Raw genomic sequence first — 21,874 nt, forward strand, 5'->3', positions numbered from 1 at the left:
TTACTCCTCACTTTGGATTATGCGCGAAATCGGCACGATGAGTGAAACAAAAAATTATAATCTTGTTTTTGTTGCGCGATAATATCCACTCAATGCATTCTCCAAGCCGATCTGTTGACGACGGAGTGTATAATTTAATCGTAGCTTAATTGTGGATTTAATTATATCGCGCGTCATAATACGTCAGAATGTCGTAAGAATCGATGAAACGTATTAGCTTGCATTTGGAGTTCCTCGATTAGATTGTACTAGTCTCTCGGAGTGAATTTCGAACGTGGAACACAAATACTGTGTCATACCCGAGACACCAATCGCGATAAGATCAAGCTCGACCCGAGCGACGGTTTCGCGTATCGTGTTTATGGCACTTAGGCGCGCGGCGATCACGTGATTCCGGTGTGTCTGGCTCCGAGAGATTTGTAATTATAATTACGAATTTACATGTCAAGGGACACGACGTCGATGGGTACGTGCGCTGTATCGCGGCGATATGCTCCGTGTATGCTCGCTCGCCTCGTGCCTCGACAAATCCGTCTGTAAATATTCTTTTGTTAACAATACATCGTTAAACGCTATAGTTTTTTAAATATCCTTTATTTGGAACGACTATTTCTGTAAGATACGAAAAGACGTGGGGCCCTCGCCGAATTCTGCGATTGTTCCGATGTGCCTGCGTGAGCATAATATTTAAATTAATCGTAAACGCACAGCGAGAAATTCTTCGGAGTGAATAATCGGTGACTCAAATTATGGATATATATATATATATATATATATATATATATATATATATATATATATACACAGTGACTCATGAAACTGATCAAATCGTACACTGTTGGAAAATTTGTGTTAAATATAACATATAAATCACATGTCCCAAATGGTCCACTCAAATTTTTGTTTTTATTTAACATAATATGGATGTGTTAAATAGTAACACCGATACTATGTTAAACTCGGTTAAAATATTTCAACAGAAAGGAAATGTAATTCTGATCGTAATTTGAGGTTAATGAAGTGTACAATTAACATAAATCTTATGTTAAAGTTAAGATTGTAGGATAAAATCAACACTCTTTGTCTGTAAATTTTTATTCCCACTTCTGTTATAGAGTAAAATTAAAACTTTTTTTCTGTAAATTTTAACACATTTAATAAATACGTTCAAATTGTGTTACTTTAACATATTTTTTAAATTATTTTAATAATTTTACATTTTTTTGTTAAGCTTAATTAACATAGCAGGCATATGTTAAATCTACACATGTATGTGTTGATTATTTTACACAAAAATTTTAACAAGGACCTTTATTTTTAACAAACCTACAAAAATTTTCCAACAGTGTATATAATTTTTGTTTTTGAAAAGTTTACATTTTATGTATTTTTTCGTATTTGCGATTTTTATAGCCACAACGATTTTTCCAGCATCCGACGATCTTTTATCAAGCTATGAAAAATTCGTAAATGTAAAGCTTTTACTGTATTTTATTTAAAAAATATATAATACGATATAGATAAAATATTTCGAACAATGTTCGATAGCGACGTCGCCAGCAATGAATTAGCACGTCTTTATAACATCAGATTTTTGTCTCGCGCTTACGCGACATTCGATCACGCAGAACAATAGTTGCGAATCTTTCAGAATCTGACGAATTTATTCACAAAGGAAGTAAGATTTTCGGCGAGTACGAGCCCGCTCGCCCACGTTCACGAGCGTCATCCAACTCGTCCAAAAGTAACCGGCGCGGCGTGCGCGATCGTGCCAAAGCTAAATATGGCTTTGCGCGAACCGGAAAGGCGCCCTTACGCGTGTGATTTCTAGCCGAGCTTATCTCGATTTCGCGTGGAGGGAACACCGAAACTCGGCGCTGTACGTGATCGCTTTTCTCAGGGAACCTCCCGAGCTGAATCCCGGCGCTTTGCAGGGCCACGCGATGAATTCCTTGCCCAAGGACATGGCTGCGGAAAAAAGAATTGGGTCAAGAAGTTTCCTTCGATGATTCTCGCGCGCGACGTCCTGCGGCTTCCGGACTCCTTTACCCTCGTTTTATGCAACGATTGCTGCTCAATTTATCTTCGATTTAATTACAGAGTGCAATATCTTAAGTTACACTCGTCTATACTTTTTTCGTATTCCGGCGATATTTATTTTTTTATTTACGTCACATCTATCCTTTGTCGTTATTTTCGGTATAATGAAATTGTAATTATTAGAACTCTTCTGAAAGGTGAGACGTTTAGTCTTGATTTAGCTTCAAGTAAAGCTTAATTGCTAATTCGAAATCGGAGTGCACTCTATAGATATTTAATGTCGAGCAATTCGTCAAGGAGTAAACGATTTTAGATCGAAAAAATTTATATGCCAAAAGAAACCGGCGTTTACGGCATACTCTGTGCTACGCTCTTTCCATTAATCACAAGAAAAATTTCTACGTGAATAAGAAAATATTGCTTTATGGCAGCGTAATTGTCGGGAATAATTACTAATTAAAAAAGAATCGTCAAAGAGCAGCGCGAGTTCGACGATGAAACGAAAAGACTTTCTGAGTGATCACGATGTTCGGAGGATGCAAAGGTACACAACGATGACCGCGAAAAACAGCATGGCGCTACGCGGTTAGAACTCTCCAAGGACTCTCGTAATGAAGTTGTATCAATAATAAACGTAACAGAAACGTAATAACTTTGGGGCCGAGGTGCCTGCCACACCTTATTAACCACACCGTATCCACTGCAATTATATAAAGCACGCGGGTTCCTTCGTACATTTCTGAATTAACGTGGTACCGAGCGCGAATACGCGATACACCGCGGTCGGACTTCGGCGATAACCGCTCCCCGTAATAACCGTTACTATTTCTTTTCATAACGCGATATACGCTAGGCTTTAATTCCTGCGTTATAATCTGGAAAGGACACACAGATACAGCGAACGCTATGCGAAATGAATTCTACTTCGCTCACGAGAGTTCGCAGCCGGGCAATTCCTCCAATCTCAACGCTAATTGCGAGGGTAATTCGTGACACGAAGCACGTAGCGTAGCAAGGATGATAATTACGGCGGAAATTATGCGAAATCTTCCTCCCTGACTTAGCGGGCCGTCCCTCTCATTCTCGGACCGATCTAGATTCGATTCCTCCTCGACGAAAATACGAAGCGGCATTTCATTAAGAAGATTATTAACGCTCTCGTGCCGTACTGTCACATATCACGTTATATTTAATGATATATCGTAATCAGGAGGAGCGAGCGGTTTCGAGGTTGATGCGTGGCGTAATGCGTGTTATCCTCGTTGGCGTGTGGATGAGTAGCCGTCGTTGGTGCAGGCACGACGACGGCCGGTTGGTCGGTCGTCGGTCGCATGGCAGATGGACGGGTTCGTTCGGTGGAAACTGGGAGGATGCCGGCGCGACGTATTGTCGTCTCGCCGCTCGCCGTTGTGTAACCACGTCGCACATATTTGTAACGCGGTGCGCACGTTATTGCTCCATTCCGCGCGCTCAGCGCCTCGCCTATAGACACTTTGTAGAGTAGGTCGCGCCATATTCTGATAATTTTGCTCGCAGCGTTACCAGCGTAAATTAATAACGCCAAGAAAATGCATCATCGGACACTTTTACTCGAGCAAAGAGAAGGAAAATGAACATTTCACGGAAATGCTCACGATCCGTTGAGCATTTCCGCGGTGTATTTCATAGGATTTTCAAAATAAATTCCCGTCCGAAATGTTGATATTCCTCGTGGCTTGATTCAACCAGGCGCGATTATCTCCCGCACAATTCATTTCCATCCGTCAACGCGGATATTATTTTTTAAGCGGTTTTACCGCGCGACTCCACAATTCACGTTAAATTGCGCCTGATTATTGGAATGTGCGAATAGCGGCGCGAGGGCCGACGCCGACGCGACGCGGTTCGAAAGCGGCGTTATTCTTTAAAACAGGCGTGACAGTTTGAACCGCTCGCACCGGCAAACGCGCGCGCAACGGGTTGCAGTGAGCAATAACGATTATTCAAAAGCGCGCGCGGCCAGAGCGGGCGCGGCGGGGAATCCATTTTTCGTTTGAAAGCCGATGCGTCGAATCCGCGCATCGCGACCGGTAGCACCGGCACCCGCCGCCCGGCGCATTTACATTTGCACGGATGAATATCGTAATTGCATCTGCAATCGTGCGTGCCCTTTCTCCTACCGGGGCTGTTTCTCTCTGTCCTGTCCCTCATATTCGCGTCGGTCGCGCGTTCGGCGAAAAAAAATCACCTCGTATTGGGGCGCTAAAATATACCGCCGCGCCATTATACCGCGGAGTCCCTTTTGCCATTTTCCCGCGCGGAACGCGCGGGTTTTCGGTCGAAATTAAATCATTTCGCGACGGAAGGGAGAGAAGCGCGGCTGATTAACGACGGGCGGGCGGTGCGCGAAAACCAGCCGGACGCCCGAAATTTGTCATAAACATCCGTTACGGTGCCGGCGTGTGCATGTCCCGCGTTCTTCTCTCTCGTTTTGTTTCTCCCTCCTGTTGAAAATGCGCGAAGTCCAATCGCAGAATTACGACCGCGTTGTTCGCGCCGTGGACGCGAGACGCGAGCAACGAGAAACCACAGCGGTTCATTTTTTACGCCGGAAGTGAGCGTTTGTATCGATTGCGCGGTCGCGAGACGAAAGGCGTGACATCAGACCGGCAGGAAAAAAAGGTGGCAGAAAAAAAAGAACGCGATAAATTCCCGCGTCTAAAATATCCGCGCGAACAACGAGGTGGAAGCGATACGCGATCGTGATTTCGTGCAAAGCGGAGGAGACCGAGGGGAATGTGATCTAAATAAATTCCGCGTGATAGCTTATCCTGGAAACGGCGATTACGTAAACGCATCGTTGCACAAGAAGCAGTAAGTGCCTATCAGTTGGCAGATTACGATTCTCGAGCGCCGATTCCGCTCGGTCGAGCTGTAAGCCGTATAATTCGGAACCTTCCCAGCGAATTCGGACGTCGAGAAGCGTTAGAATAGAGATTGTGAATTCTTTTTTATACGTCGTATTTTTTTTCATGAGTCGCGCGCGTATTGCCTTCCTTTATTATAATACAAGCTCCTTTTTTTATTTGACGCAGTTTCACCAAGTTTCAGAATTAATTAGTGATGCAAATAACGCGCGGCTTTTTCTAGTCGCGACGCACGTATATTATCTTTGTGCGTAAATAAACCGAAAACCGCAGTCGCGATATACCGCGAAGTTTGGCGGACCCTCTTCCGTTATCTGCGACGGTGGGATAACGTAAGGGTCCGCGGGAGGCTTATCAGGAGTGAAAGCGCGGAAGCGATAAACACGTGTGCACGCGAAACGAAAAGGTGCGTCTTGTAGGAGGAGTTGTAGGCGAAAAGCGGATCGCGAGGCATCCATATGTCACGAAACGTCGGCGTTCTCGCCGGCTGATATTTAGGTCGTGTTAACAGTCGCGTCGCGACTGGCGGGAGCGTTGTTAACGAAATGTAACGCTCAATAGACCGGTGTATCCGCCCACGCTCGCCACACACACACATCCACGAGCGCGCTCGCACACACGTCAAGGTTAGTGACACGCTTCTTATCTCGAAGCACCACCGCCGCGTGTCGTCTTGCCAAGATTCACCACTCGAGATGTCCGATTTGTCACCTCCGACGATACTTTCATGTCATAAAAACAGGAAATTGAAATAGGAAGTAACAGGTTCTTTCAAATCCTTCAGAGCTACGCGCATCGTATAGAATCGAAAATCTCGCGGTAAAAAGAAATAAAATTCTGAATAAATAAGATTGAGATTAATTGCCACGTGTTATTACTTTATGTATATTAAAGTTTATAACGTTGTTATTTTCATCGATTAATATAGAAATGAGAGAAGAGAGAGAGAGAGAGAGAGAGAGAGAGAGAGAGAGAGAGAGAGATTTCCTCATTATGTGATAATTGTATAATTATGAAACGGTCTGTTTAAAAACAGAACAAAGTTAAATACGACATATTTGTCCTGTACTCTAAATTAGGTCTCTCGAATTGGACTTGTTTGCGCGATTAATAAAAAGAGAGATAAAAACATCCGGAAAGACATCGCGGGATATACAACGACAATAACGTGACACGAATCCAAGATGCCAATTCCAGACGTCTGACTCATTCGCAACTTAATCAGTGGCGCAACATACTGCTTATTACGTACAGAACAAGTAATGGACATCAAAGAGGGGCCTAGCCGTCTTCCGTTTTGGACATTGTGGTCGTCGGTTTCATGAATTAAGACGGCCTTCGCATGCCCTAAGTTGATTCTAACTGTTGCGACTTGTAGTAATGCGATCATTGATCTCTCGGAAGAAAGCATTTCAGAGAATAAGTACGAGCATGTAGGAGAGTATTCACGAACGAGCTTTCATTAGAAATCAACGGAGAACGGTGTACGAGCGAGAGTTAATGAGGTATCCCAAGTTGCCCTTTCCGCAGATTTTCATTCGTATAGCCTCATTCCCACGATGTTACGCAAACATGATGCACATAAACCTTAGACGTGATGGTATGGCATATCATGACGAAGTTTCTTCGACGAAGACGTTTGTCTCTCGAATTTGAAACGCGATCGATTACATCGCCCAGAAAACGGACTCCACTGTACCGATCGCACCCGTTGCACTCGGCGGGTTTAATGAGCGGTGCGGTGGATTACGACGTGGCGAAGTAAACCGCTCGGTGGCGATACGGTATTTTAGTTCTAACGGCACAAGAGCACGATTCTCTGTATCCAAGCAACGCTCGCGCTTTTCGCGCAAATTTGTGCGCGCTGCGGATTATTGCTTCCGGATGAAGTGGCATAACTCGGGCCCCCGGTTGAGCTTGGGCAACTCGCATTCGGGCGATGTAGTCTGGTCGTTAGCCGATTTTGCTAGGAGGTGATAAAGGATGGGGTGGATGAAATCAGTTCGCCGCAAAGCACACGCATCGCGGCGCGAACACCCGTGACGTCGCACGCGCGAGTGCTTCCACCCTGAGGCAGTTAGTTTTCTCCCTCGATCTACTCTGCTGATTCCAGTGATTGCGTATTAATTTCTAATCGCTGAACGTCTCGACGATAAATTGATCGCGCGCAAGCTCGTCGGTGGGTAACGAACGAGAAGGAGAAACACGTATAAACAAGTCAAAAACAAACGTCACGATCGATACGTTATTATTATTCGGCGATAGATTGCTTTACGAAATTGCGAGTGACACTTGATTTATCTTGCGCGAGCTCAGATAAGATACAATGTATTGAACCACGAGATAAGACAGTCTATACGGACGCGCATTATAAGGCGCTTGGCGACTGATCAACATACAGATACACATATACCGAATAATGAAGCGTAATAACAATATTACGTTATATGACACTTATCGGGGTTACAGGTATATTAAAATAAATTTAAAAATATATACGCGCGGAGACGCATTGAGATTTTCTTTTTCTCCGATCAAAATATGTACCTACTTCGTTCCATTGTTTATATCTTGATCGAAACGCGGCGATTTATCGGTGAACAAATTTCCTTTGCGATCGATGATTCACTTCCCTTGCGTTGCAACTCCAAATGACGTGATTTCTGCATAAAATTCTCGCGATTTTGCTATTTTATGCTTCCACGAGCGGAAGCGTATTGTTTATCGTTCATCATTAGTGTGCATTTTAACACGAACGGTATTTTAATTCGCTGATAAAAACGTACCTTTGACCGGCGTCGAATTAGAAGGAAGAAAAGATTTCGTATTTTCGCGCGACTGCAGACAGCGCGACTCGGAGAAAGTAATTACTTCAATGAGCGCAGAGTTTAATAGTATATTACACTACAAGGGCAGAAAGTTTGAGATTCCTGCACTGCGCGCCATCGTGCTCTCGGCTTCGCCTCGAGCACGATGGCGCGCAGTTCAGGGCTCTCAAACTTTCTGCCCGTGTAGTGTATACTATTTTTCTTGCTGCCTGGTCGAAAGTACGGAAGAATGACATGTGTGTGTTGAAGATATTGATGCCTGCCCCGACATTTGCGGCACGAGCGAAGCGAGTGCTGCTGGTCGGGGGCAGGCATCAAATCAAATGCATCTATAAATAAAGGTATAAATACACTTTAATTAAAGGAATTGTGTTTATGTTTTTAAAGTACACTATTAAATTATTCTCCTCGGACTCAGATAAAGAATTTTTATTTTCTTGTTTCCATTTTTTGTAAGTATCATAGACTAGCGTATATTTATCAGCAGACTTTTTAGGTAAGGTGTCAGTTTGCACTATCAATTGTGCTTCCGCATCAAAGTTTTTGGTGACTTCTTCCTCATCTGTTGACTCGCCAGATGATGGTTCATGCATTTTCTTATTTTTATTTTTATTACACTAATCACAATCACTTTCTGAATAGAATTTACTAATAAACATTATCATTGACTAACTGTAAACAAATTTTTAGGTTATACGAGTGAAAGTAAAAGTAGAGGTTGGGGCGATGTGAATTGGGTTTGTGGTAATATTGTGGTAGGGATCTTGTCATATATTGAGTGCCAGTGCACGCAACTAAGTTTTTACTCCCGCTATTCTAGATGGCGCGCATGTAGTTTAACCAAGGCATAAAAATGAGACTTTCTGCCGTGGAACCGGGGCCGAAAGTACGTACTTTCGACCGAGGTAGTAAGAAAAATATTTTTTGTTTTCATTTATTTGTTTTTTGCCCCGGAGCCGCGATGGAGCGGTGCATGAAAGGTGATGGAGGAAAGAGCGAGTGCAATATTGACGCAAACGAGGGCGCGGGCTACGCCGTTATCTGTCAACCCCCGACACACACCTTTCGTCCTGTAAAATTGCTTCGCGAAAGCACCGCGCGAGAAGTCTTTTTCCATCGTTTCGCATCCGTTGTGGTTTGCACGCGTGCAATCTACGCTGGATGCTCTTTCTGTGTGTGCCCCGATGTAACGTTATACAATCAGGTTCATAAAAAGGATTAATTTATGGGATGGCATTTAGACGATGTTCATGAGGTATGGAAAGAAGTAAAAAGAAACCTATCTTATTGCCAGAAGAAAGTACGCAAAAGGAATTAAATAATTTGGTTTAATAGTCATTAATCCGTAAGAACACTTTGATCTTTAACGAAATTTAACGATGGGTCTTCAAACGCAAAAATCATCGTAAATCTGCGATCGATGTACGCTCTTGCGGCGTACCTGCCAGAGATTCTTCTTGATATTGTGCGATGAGGCTTACTTCGTCGAGATCATCAATGATGATTGCGAAACGCACGGAGAATTCACTTCTCTTTATACCTACTTTATACCTATACTATAATGGATTTCATTTCGCGAAACGTAAAAGGGGAGGACGGCCCGGTTACCGAAGAAACGTCCTTTACCTTTACGACTTTCCTGCGATGGGTGGGAAGATGCTGCCGTAGGTAGAGAAAGACTAACGAAATACCGTATTACATCTGCGGAAGACGCGCAAGATTATTCGAGCTCTCGACCCAGGTGGAACGGGGATGGCGAGCGGGGGAAGGGGAACGAAGGGGAAACTTCACGTAGAGCGCCCGATTCTCTATTAGAGGGTAATACGTATTATCGATTTTGGGATGAAACCAGGAGGGTTATCCCAGTTCAAATCATGACAAATGTATAGATACACACCGACCGCGCGCAACCGTGCGCTCTCGTGCGTATACGTGTATGTGAATACTTCAGTGGAAGCGTTTCTCGCGACCGCACCCTGGAAAAACTTTTTCCAATCTCTCCTTCTTCCTCCCCCTCCTTCCGCTCCTCCCCTCCCGCCCGCTGCCGTGAATTTGTTTGCCCGGTCGAAAACAGGGTCGTCGACTTGGAGATCTCGCAGAAATCCCCGCCGGCGAGAAGTAGCTCGTGGCTCCTAAGCGGATTCGTCTTCAAAATCCGGCGATAATTGCCTCTAATTTTCTGTCGTATGTCGATTATTCGAAATAATTAGGAATCAATTGCGGTATTGTCGCTATGCATATTCGAGATTTATCGAGGAATTATTAGGTTAATATGTCTGTTAAATTTGATTAATAATTTTGTGGAAAATATTTGTCTGTCTTTTAATTATAAATTATTATATTATATGAGTCAAATTTTTGGATAAAATATCATGATATTAATAATTATGATTATTAAGTAGTTAATAATTAATAATAGAAATAATCAAGCTAAAAAGCCTTGTTATCGATAATATAATTTTCAGAAACATTTCGTTAGAAAATTATTACACTTTCGATTGTGATTGATTCAATGAATTAATGTACATTAACATATTGAAATAACACCAATAAAGACAATATATAATCTTTCCTGTTATGCGATTACTATTTATTAATTAATGATTAATAATCAATCTTGCGACGATGATTACGTGATTATTTTAATAATGTTCTCTGTAGTAATCAATTATGAAAATTATCGGTCTTTGTTCGACACTAATAAAATCTGATGAGTTTCAAGTATTATTGAGACGTAATATGGTAATATAAATGAACGATGTATAATAATGTGCATTCGCGACGTGCGAGGATTATTTGACATTTGGATTCATCGCGTCGCGCGCATAGAGTCACGTGCCATCGATCTTTTCGAGTCGGTAGACGATTCGCTCGTCGAGATTTACGAGCCGCTGCATCGGGGTCCGACGCTCCGCGAAACAAAACGACCCTCCGCGGGCGGCAGTCGGCGATCCGTATAAAGACAGCGGCTGAAAAAGCGTCGCGAGTATTGACAAGTACGGTGAGAAACTTTCCGGGTTAATCGCAGAAAAAGCCGGTGGAATCGAGCTCGGCGACACCAAGCGACGAGTTAAATACCTCGCGTCGGTCGGTTCGGTCGTCGAGCAACAGAGCAGCGGAAAAAGCGGTACTCTTTTAAAAGACTATCTCGATCCGAGCTTGATCGAAAGACGATCAATACTACCGGCTGAAGTTATATGATAAAGAAAATAATAAAATTATATAATTAATAGAAAGTACTTTTCTCGACTGAAAAAAAATCTGGTTCGTTCATTTTCCATCAGAAAATACTGGTTAAATCTACCAGAATCTGGTTGAATTAATAGGAATTCTGGTTGCATAACTAGAATTCCGGTTGCATTAATTGGAATTTCTGGTTGCATTAATTGAAAGAATCTGGTTCCTTTATTTTCGACCAGATGTCCAATTAATTCAACCAGATTTTTTTTCAATGCAGGTAATCGCACACAGCGAATATTCTTGAAAATTTGTTTTGCTGGCAGATTTGTATTGCGTTGTTTTTTTTTTGTTGACTTTCCGGTTTTTGAAAGGTTCACCGACTATTCACGATCCTCCCTCTCTTCTCATTTCAGCAGCCGAAATTTCTCAAGAGGACGACCGAGGAGTTGGAGTCAGCAGGTGGTGCTAGTGGCGATGGCGGCTTCGGCGAGCCGCCGGTCAAGCTGCAATGCACGCAGGGGCAGCATCAGCATCAGCAGGGTCCGGGCGGGGGTGGTGGCGGCGGGCCTCATCACGGTCATGGCCAGCATCAGCCGGGGAACGGCGCGAACTCGACGGGCCCGGCGCCCGGTGGCGGTGGTGGCGGTGGCGGTGGTGACGGGAACGAAGGTCTCACCAAGTTCCAGGTGCAGATCGTGCAGCAGCTGGAGTTCACGACCTCGGCGGCGAATAACTCGCAGGCCCAGGCGATCTCTACGAACGTAACGGTGAAAGCGCTGACAAACGCGTCGGTGAAGAGCGATCTTTTAAATTCGTCCTCATCGCCGAAACCCGGTCCAGACACGTCAGCATCTGCCGCGTCTAGACCGCAGCCCGGAAATGGAAGCGGTCCGGGAGGTCCTGGCGGGCCCGGCGCAGGTGGTGGTGGCGCCGGTAGCGCCGGTGGTACCGGCGGAATCGGTTGCGTCGACATCGGTAACCTAGTCGAATGCAAACAAGAACCCGATAACGAGTTCGTGGATCTGGAACAGTGCGCCGCGGCACTGGAAAAGGACGCCGCGGCGAACGGTACCGGATTCCCCGGTTTCTCCGAGTTCATGGGCGAGGATACCGGCGACGAGATCATTACGTCGGACGCGTTCAAGGACCTCATCTCCGAGATATCGGACTTCCATCCGGAGTTTATGAAGGACTTCGACTTTGAGGACAAGAGCGTTGACACGCTGGCGAACAATGCCGCGGCAGCGGCCGCGGCCGCAGCTGCCGCTGCCGCCGCCAATAACAATAATAACGGTGGCAACAACAATAACGGGTTGCCGACGAATAACGGGCAGATCAAGATCGAAGACGATAAAGATGCGATCCATCAGCAGCAGCAACAGCAGCAGCACGCCAACGGCGCGAACAACAGCGTCAACAGCAACAATGTCGGCAATAACAACGGTAACGCGATGCCGGCTAACTCGAGCCCGGGCACTCTCGGCTCCTCGCAGTATTCGCCCGCTCGACTTCCTTACTCCGGGCTGGATTTCAAATCTGAGATGAGCCCGGCGGCGCAGACGCTCAAGCAGATGGCCGAGCAGCATCAGCACAAGAGTCAGCAACTGGGCCTGGGTGGATTCAACCCTGCGGCGGCCGCAGCGGCCGCCGCGGCGCGGGGCCCAGCGACGAGGTCCCCTTACGCCGAGTTTTCTCAATTCGGTGGCGCTTCCGATTACCTCGGTAGTCCCGGCAGCACCGGCCCGACCGGTGGACAGAACCAGGCGACGGCCACGGGGACCGGCTCGTATCACAAGAACAATGGCACTCCGACCTTCCAGAGTCAGCAGACCAACGATATGTTTGTCAGCTCGCAGACCCAATTCGCCGCGGGCCTCACAGATATGAAGAGGCCCCAGCCGACCCCGACGGGCGGCAAGCCCGGCATGCTGGGGCCCAGCGGCGGTTACAAGCAACAATACTCGCCGTATGGCAGCCCGGGTTCGATGCCGAATCACGGTAGCCCGGGTTACCCACTGCCACCGAGAGGATCGCAGGGTGGTGGACCTAACCCGACCGGTTCGCAAGGACCCTTCAACACGACTTCCACGCCGCCGAGACCTCCTTCGGGATCCGGTACTTCGACTTTGCAGATCAATCAGGCTCAGCAGCTGCACATTGGCAACCAGATTCAGGTAAGTGAAGTGACTTTTTTCTCCACGAGATCGATTCTCTCGAAAACGAAATCTCTCATGTCGGAAATATGTATTCTGCAAGTTATTTTTTTCAGCGAAAGATAGCATTTTGTAACTGCGTTATTATAAAATAGGCTGCATTCCGATATTTACTGTCAGTACTGAAAAGTAAGTCTGTAGTATACGTGGATGTAAAATATAGAAAAATATAGATTTTCAGTACTGACAGTGAATATCGGAATGCAGCCATAATACATAAACGACTGCGCGCGAAATATACACCGTATTTTGTTCGAGCTATATTGCTTCTTCGATTTGCAAGGATATAAATAAAGTACACCGTACATCTCTCCAGTTTATCCAGTTCAAGCGGATAAAGTTCCCCCGAGCTAATACTAGACTCTCAACGGAATATTTATTCTTCTCAACGAGAATGGATTTCGTATCGAGCGCTTCCAAGTTTCGACACAGCGACTTTTCTCAGCCAGGTGCCGGCCGCTGCCAATCGCTATCGCGGCGATTGAAACGAGCAGCGCGCGGAGCAACCGAGGGCTACTCGAGCCCGAGTGATATCTGTTGCGCCGCGACGACGCGTCTATTTTTGTCGTCGGCATCGCGGGGCATCGTTGGCGACGGCGGCGGCGGCGTCGAAGGGGTGGCGACGGCGGCAGTGGCGGCGGTAGCGGACGTTGTTGGTCGTCGATGAAACGCGGCGCGGTGATACGGGGGGTAGAAGGGAGCACCACGGCGTCACGGGGGCGCCGCGACGCGACGCGCAACAAGTAGTCTCGTTTCTCCCAGTGGCGGCGACGGTGGCGGTGGCGGTCCTCTTTGTAAATTTTCCCTCTCGCCAGAGTCCACCATCCCCGCTCCCGCATCCTCTCCCTCCCTCCCTCCCTCTCTCCCTCTCTTTCTCTCCCTCTCTCTCTCCCTATCTCTCTCTATCTCTCCGCGCCGACGCTTCCGAGCGGCGTTAGGAGTTGGGGAGGTGGACAGCGAGGGGTTACGCGGCCGCGCACAGCCGGCGTCGCGACGCCACCGCCGCCGTCTGCTCGATTTAACCTGCGCCTACAATCCGCGTCAATACGCTCCGTAGTGATAGTCGCGGGGCTGCGACCGTGACAATATGCACGTGACGCCGGCGTCGGTGCGCGGCGGCGGCAGCGTCGCGTCGGCGATGAGGTAGCCCCATACGTCTGTACGTTCGCGTACAAAAGATTTCACCTGGACGAATGAAAAGGATTGCCGCGCTCGTCGATACGCTCGTCTCGCCGCGCTGAATTACATAAGGGCCCCGATTCAATTCGCTACGTTGTCGATGAAGGGAGCTCTCTGAATAAAACTATCAACGGAGATGTCCACGCGAACGTATCTCCCTATAAACAATGGGAGCCAATCGTTAGGGAAGCTGACATGATAATCGAGTTCTCTCTCTCTCTCTCTTTCTCTCTTTCTCTTCCTCTTTCTATCTCTCTTTATTTCTCTTTCTCTCTCGCGTTATTTATCAACTATAATTAATAGCAGCTAACAATACATTAATTTAATTAATTTGAAGCTTTATTTTTACTGTCGACTCGACGATAACCTAATGATGTTAATCTCGCAGAATCCGCAAAAGATTCAGAGCAAACCACGAATCTCCATCGGGTCACAGAAATTCGCAGGATCAGCCGCGACCCTTTTACTTACGTCAATCCCGGGAGGAACTTGCTGACCGAGAGAAAACGGTGGATCTCCGGCACCGCGTGCGAATACTTGTCGCTATAAAATCCCCGGTCCATTGTGGCGGCTGCTCGGACAGATCTTATCTGCTCGAATGGATTTGGGCTCGGAAGCGCTTCTACTCGCTCGCTCGAGCACGCTCCTTCCTCGTAAATTACGTTAGGCGGCGGGTATTTGCATCTCAATGCGTCGAGGAGGCGAATGACGCCCCCTCCTCCTTCACCTCTTTAGCCACACACACAGATCCACCTTCTATCTCCCGGCCCTCAACTCTTGTCTATAAGCATCTTCTGCTTTTCCGCGCTCAATTCCGTCGCGAATTTTTATTCTCGCGCGGCTGATGGGTAGTGATTTTTCGTTTCCGCCCGAATCGGCAACGGCACAATCTCGCTCATGTAAATATCATGGGCGGGGATAATCGACATCATTGATATTACTTTGACGCTGGTATGATACGGAATTCCCGCGATTGGCAGAGATTCGTTGTACGATACGATAATGGGATCAGCGCGCGCGATCCCGCGCGGTTATAATTAATCATTCTCGGAGGGCTTCGAATCATGGAGCCCCGCGCGCGTGGCTGTCAATACGGATCGATGGGTTTCGTCTCGACATCGAGATATTTTATCGAGGCTCATAAAAAAGAGAAAAGATAAACGGATATTGATGTTGAAATCTCCGTGTCCGACAAAATCAACCATTGAATATCGAGCCGTATAATCGGGAATGCGATGTAAGCGAGATCAAATCGGTGATTTTTTTTCATGCTCTCAGCGTCAATCTTTCCGCACTACTCGAGAGAGAGAGAGAGAGAGAGAGAGAGAGAGAGAGAGAGAGAGAGAGAAAGGGAACTCTTTTTTTACACGTGTCGACGTGTCATTTACGCGGCGTAGTCCGGAAACCGAGTTTTTCTTCAGGACCCACGGTGTCGCGCGATCGATTTACATACCCTGACACGACTTTCCCACGTTCTTTTCGTAACCTCTTGTCGCCAGACCCTCCGAATCGGTGTTGTTATCAGGACGGAAGTCCATCGAGAGACGGACCGTGTTGCCCGTTTATCGCGAAGCGTCGGAATTGTCGCTCGAGTCGATGTCAGGTACACGTCGAAGTTGCAATTGCGTCGACAAATTTCGCCTCCTCTATACATTCCAAAGGAGGAGAGGTAGAATTGCGTTGGAAAGACGGAAATTAACGCGATAGGATTTAATTAAGAATTCGTACTGCCATTTAACCGCTTTAACCCACTGCATAAAATTCGCAATATCGCTCGTTTAACGACTGATGAAAGCATTCTTTATTTATGCGTCACGTTCGATATGCGATGTACAAATTTAACCGACTACGGTGGAAAAGCGACGCGAGTATCATCGGTGAGTGGGCGGGGAAAATCGACGTATCGAAATGCCGTGCAAATCAAACGTGCTGCGATGTAATTCGTAAAACTCATTTGGTAAATACGACGCGATCGATACGATTTGCGAAGCGTAACCCCTCTTCTCCCTTTAGCCCTTCTCCCCCCCCCCTCCTCGTATGGCGAGAGGGGGTGCGTGTATGTTTATGGGCGTTAAGCGGGTTTTCGAAACATTCAACCGCGCTCGTACACTCGCAGCGAATATTAATTTACCGCTAATTACGGAATCGGGAATGGTAACGTAGCAAACAAACGCGCGAATGCTCAATAAGAATTTATTACCGCTCGTTACCGACTAGTGTAATCAGTGTACGCATTTTGATGCGTCCGTCACTCGATTCAAAGAGAGAGAGAGAAAGAGAGTGAGAAAACGCGTCACCGTCGAAAACGCGTCGTCGCCAAAGTATATATCTTCCCTGGCAAAGGAGAAGAATAACGCGTGGAATGGATTTCGTGGAATCTTCTTCGTATCGCGAGCTATGCCGGGAATTTCACGCAGATGAAAACGCCTCCAATGGCGTAACTGGTGAGGGTGCAGCATCCATTTGCCTGTCGCTACCTCCGTCCGCGTACAAGTTTATGACGAGGTAAAAGTTAATCAAAATGTTAGCGGGAACTACTAATTCCGCTAATTAAGTAACTCCTCATTTAAGTCATATCGTCTAACTTCTGTATTTTTATCGTGAATTCCGAAGCGACTCCTCGTGGGCATTATCGCATATCGTTGTGAGATTATTAATTCTTACGTTCGATCTGACGATCCGGTAGTTTGATCGATATTCAGATAGCATTACGACAAATGCAGATGGATGGTTCGCTGTCGAAATAAAGTAGGTCGATCGCATGCAGTTAATAACCTCGTCCTCACCTATGTAAAACAGCGTCCGCGGCTTAATTGACGAAATATTCAAATTACCCGATTTCGAGGCGCGTTTCGGGGTGCCAAAGAGCAGTCGTGCCGCGCATTCAAATGATAATCGTTGCCCACACGCGAGTGTGCGCCTTTTTTTCTTCTTCTTCTTCTTTATTGTCACCCTTTCCGTTAGCGTTATCTATTCTCCATCGAAACGATCTGTGTGAGATATGCGCGATCGACTGGGCTTTTGGACGGAAGGGTTATCGCTGCCAACGACGTCAACAATCTACATATCGTAATGAGTCCAAGAAGGATGTCGTTTCCTCTTCGCGTGACCTTTATCTTGACCCTTTACAAAGTCCACGCTCCTGCCACTGCACCATTATTGCCGCACAATCGGCACATCATACGTTGTAAGTTAGCATTTAATAGCTCGCTTTTGTCGAGTAAGACACTTTAATCGTTGACGGGACTGCTGGACTGTTTTTGCCGTACAAGTCGACCGGTGGCGTGGTGAAATACTTTGGTGTCGATTCACGATCCTTGTTGCATGTCGATAAAAAAAATATTGCGCTGTGTATCGATACGTATCCCTCGTATTTTCCTAGCTAACGGATATATATATACATATATATATATATACACATATATTTGTACACTATACGCGGTAACACGAACTATAAAACGTGGCGCAACGCGCCGCGCCGCGCCGCTCGACGAGTGTAACGTTGTTCTCAATTTGTTTCTACACCGCGCGTACCACTTGAAACGTGATTCGATAATGAAACAGCACTCGTCCCATCGTCGAGCCGATTTTCGCGCGTCCGGAATACCTCATATTATTCGACGCACAAACGTGAATGCGCCGACGAGTATCACCCACCCCGGACGCTGTTAATTTGACGAAACATACAATTGACTTTTAACCAGTCGCACGCTTTCGTTCGTTGTGTATACTTTATCGCTTTCTACCTCGTTCGTTCCTTCGCGTCGACACGACGTCCGCGCGTCCACCTTCATCGCCTCGATTAATCAGGTAACAGCGAATTACGTATCCACGGTAAAGAACGGCGCGAGTATCCCCGCCAGGTACCCGCGATTTAAACGCGACGCTCGGGAAAATCGGCGTTCGTTGCGCGGCGACAAGCGGTTACGATAAATCGCGAATGGTGTGCATAAATTAACGCCGCGCTCTTATCGAAGAAGGACGCGCGACGACGACGCGGCGCGACGCGACGTGCCGGCCAACGTAATCGCCGCGTCGTTGCAAATTGCGAAGCAGCGCATATTGCCGTCGCCTCGCGCAAGCTGCGCAATTCCTATCGCGCTAAACGCTACCACAGCTATAATCGGTGAACACGCGTTTTCCTCGTAGTGAACGAACGCGTCACACGTATGAGCAGGCAGGTAAACACCGCTTCACCGACACTGATCATACGTAATGTGTAAAACACCGCTTCGCGTGCAATCTTATGGATCGACAATATAACCGGAGTAATGAGAAAAGTAATGAGAAAAGGTAGAAAAGCTCTGGCATATATTGATTCTTTTTATTGATTTATCGTCATTAAAATTGAGGACTCTCAGTAGATGTCGTCTATATGCACAACGACGCTAGGTGCGAATTATTTATACTCGCTTTAATCTCCGTTCTGCGAAATTACAGTTCGCACCGATTACGCTTAATACACTTTGCACGTATGTCATGTACGCGGTGTATAACATCTTGGCGAGCAGCTTGTGATTTTACAGACGCGCTCGTCGATTTCCGCGCGTCACGATATAAGCGACGCCGCGATGGTGCAGCCGCTGCGCCGCGCGCCGTTCGCACACACCAGCACACGATCCGGCATAATGTACAAGGCACATTCCACAATGCTCGTGCATACCGCGCTGAAATCGATATCCACGTCCCTCCGTTTACAACCTACATCGCGCCGTTCCTGTATGTACATAGTATGTTCCCGCTATGGCGATCGACATTTTCGTTTTAAGTGATCGAGATAACATAAACATAAACGGTGCGCGAAATGCATATTCGCGCGAATCACGTCCCCGTGCAATTTTGACGAAATCTCCGGTATAGATTTGCGAAAATTAGTTTTACGTGTGTTTTTTTGAAATTACTCTCTACGATATCGCGCCTGCTTGAACGCCGCATCGGAAATGAACGAAAATATTGTTGGGGATTCATTATTTTTTATCCCAGGTGAAAAAACGTATTAATCTCTGTTTTCGAATACGGTTCAATTTTGCGCGAGAAATGAAATTCGTCGATATGCCCCCACGGGGGTATCCCATATTAACGAGGTACAAATACTCGCGATGCCCAACCTCCGTGCTCCGCCTGCATAATAATCTCCGCGCGCGCGTCATTCGCTCGAATCCGCGAACAATTAGCAGCGCAAAAATAATGTCGAAACTGAGCGATGTCGCGCTCAATATACATAATCATACTCAAGGACAGATGTCATCGAGTTTATGCATTACACGAGTATGCATTATTTATATTAGCTTCGGACAATAAAAACACGCTCGCATCCCATATGGAGAAACAAGCGTCTCTTTTACATGTATCCTGAATCTATCAGTTACCATTTTTTTAAATATATCTCCTTTCTTCTCAAGACAGTTGCAGTGCAAGTTTATCCTTATGATATAACTGCGTATGGCTGCGGTCCACTTAACAGTCCTACAAATGCTTTGAAGCATTCTTCTGATTTCTTTTATAATGAAAAAAGAAGAAGAAAAACGCTTCGAAATAGCATCAAATGGACTGCAACCTATATCTTTTCAGACGTACGCGAATAATCTCTCTCTCTCTCTCTCTCTCTCTCTCTCTCTCTCTCTCTCTCTCTCTCTCTCTCTCTCTCTCTCTCTCTCTCTCTCTCTCTCTCTCTCTCTCTCTCTCTCTCTCTCTCTCTCTCTCGATGCCTAAAAAAAGAGAGAACGCCAACTCGAAAGGTGGCTGCCAGGTCGATCGACGTATATGATTTCGCGATCCGATCTAGTGACGCCACGTTGGTCGTCATCTATGGATTGACGTAACGGAAACTCGTCATCGTCGAGGCGCCGCGCGCGGGTGGATACTTAGCCCGCGGCAAGGACGAGAACGAACGGCCGCGCGCGGTGTGCACGCGTGCACACGACACGGGACGCGGGCGCCCGCGCCGACGTGAGCGCAAGCACGATGATCGTCGTCATTGTTTCGCCGCCGCGTTGCTTGCGCTCTGGCGCTCGTTCACCGAGGCGCCTCCGCGCCTCTCCCGTCCACGCCCGGCGCGCGAATCCGGTTGACTTGCTAATTTTAACTCGACCGTGACACCGCGCAAGTGCAACTATACCGCACGGCTCCGCGCGCGATTGTCTCGCGCGAGCGAGCGAGCGAGCGAGTCCTCGAGGAATTCGCGATTCCACGCGCCCGAGCACGCGCGCACGCACGGCCGCGACTTTTTTTTTTACGCGCGTGTCACCCTCGCGAAACCGGCGCGCGAGTTAGCCGCCCGATAAAGCTCGACCGCGAGATTATCGAGAATTATACCGGGTGAATACCTATCGAATACAGCGTGACTTGCGTATTACACGGGCATGTTATGTATGTTAATCCGCGCAACGGCGAAGTATGACTCGCGAAAATACCGAGGATGTCAGTACGCTGTTTGGTGTACAAACGGGTGCACGTGTTCCTTGGCCAACGTTCTGCGAATGATATTGTTGTCGATGTACCATGCAATTTCAGGAGGATTACAAATCCTACGCTGTCGTACGTGTACGATTCAAGAAGATTAAGATCCACTCGCGAATAGCGCTAGAATTTGTTGTGGCTTATGAACAATTTTATTGCACGTATATTTTTTTTAGTTTTAGCATTTATTATCTTCGTATAATTAATTCTGATTGAAAATCAAATCTAGTCAATATTTATCGCGTCTTCGTACAGCATCGTTTTCGTTGGATCTTTTGCATCTTTTATCGAAACTACGAAGCGTCAGCGAGTATTTTCGTCCGGCGCGATTCCGACGTGCGCGGCGATATTCTGAAGTACACATCACTCTCATATGTAACAAGGCTAACAAAGTCCGTAAGACAAACGATGTAGCCGAGCTGCACGTGTCCAGTGGCGTCGGACGTTTGCTTCCTCCTGAATATCTTCTTGTGCAATGATGGTCGCTATACCTTTACCTTGCTCACAATCTTTCAGTGACGCATATTATTCGTCATTCGTTTACGTCTACGTACTGTGTAATCTTGCGAAATTATAAAGCGTATAACTGATCTGTGATTTTAATCCTTTGACGCGTATATGCGCAGAAAAAAGATGTACCAAAACTGGCATTGACGCATATACGCGCACATTGTTTTATTTTTCTCCACCTAGCAAGATTTTCACGAAACTTGCTACTTATTGTTAGAGATTTTTTGGGTCGCGAAATTCGAATTTGGGATCAGAATTACAAAATTTAAAATAACTGATCCAATATGGCGATTCAAAATTTTGAAGATTTTTACAAATTGATTTCTATGAAACTCGGTACCAGATTTTTTGAGTTGCTGAATACGAATTTAGGAATGCAATTAAAAAATGCACAATTTAAAATACTCGATCCGCGATACGACCAAAATTTTGAAGAATCCAATAAATTGGTATGTTTCTATGAAACTCTGTTTCTGTGGTTTTTTGGGATCGTTAAATACGAATTTGCTGTAAAAATTTCAAAATGGCGAACCCAATATGGCAACCCCTATTTGGAATG

General features: G+C 46.4%; 1 protein-coding gene across 2 annotated transcripts in view; it reads left to right on the top strand.

Moving 5' to 3' along the window:
* Positions 1-21,874, top strand: part of Mam (uncharacterized) — a 182,149-nt gene that overhangs the window by 116,742 nt on the left and 43,533 nt on the right. For both annotated transcript variants that reach the window (XM_071782319.1, XM_071782320.1), the window contains exon 2: positions 11,368-13,128. In XM_071782319.1, the coding sequence (XP_071638420.1) occupies positions 11,368-13,128 (1,761 nt within the window). The remainder of the gene's footprint in view (positions 1-11,367; positions 13,129-21,874) is intronic.

The sequence above is a fragment of the Temnothorax longispinosus genome, chromosome 6 (assembly GCF_030848805.1).
Source record: "Temnothorax longispinosus isolate EJ_2023e chromosome 6, Tlon_JGU_v1, whole genome shotgun sequence".
In the NCBI taxonomy this organism is placed as follows: Eukaryota; Metazoa; Arthropoda; class Insecta; order Hymenoptera; family Formicidae; genus Temnothorax; species Temnothorax longispinosus.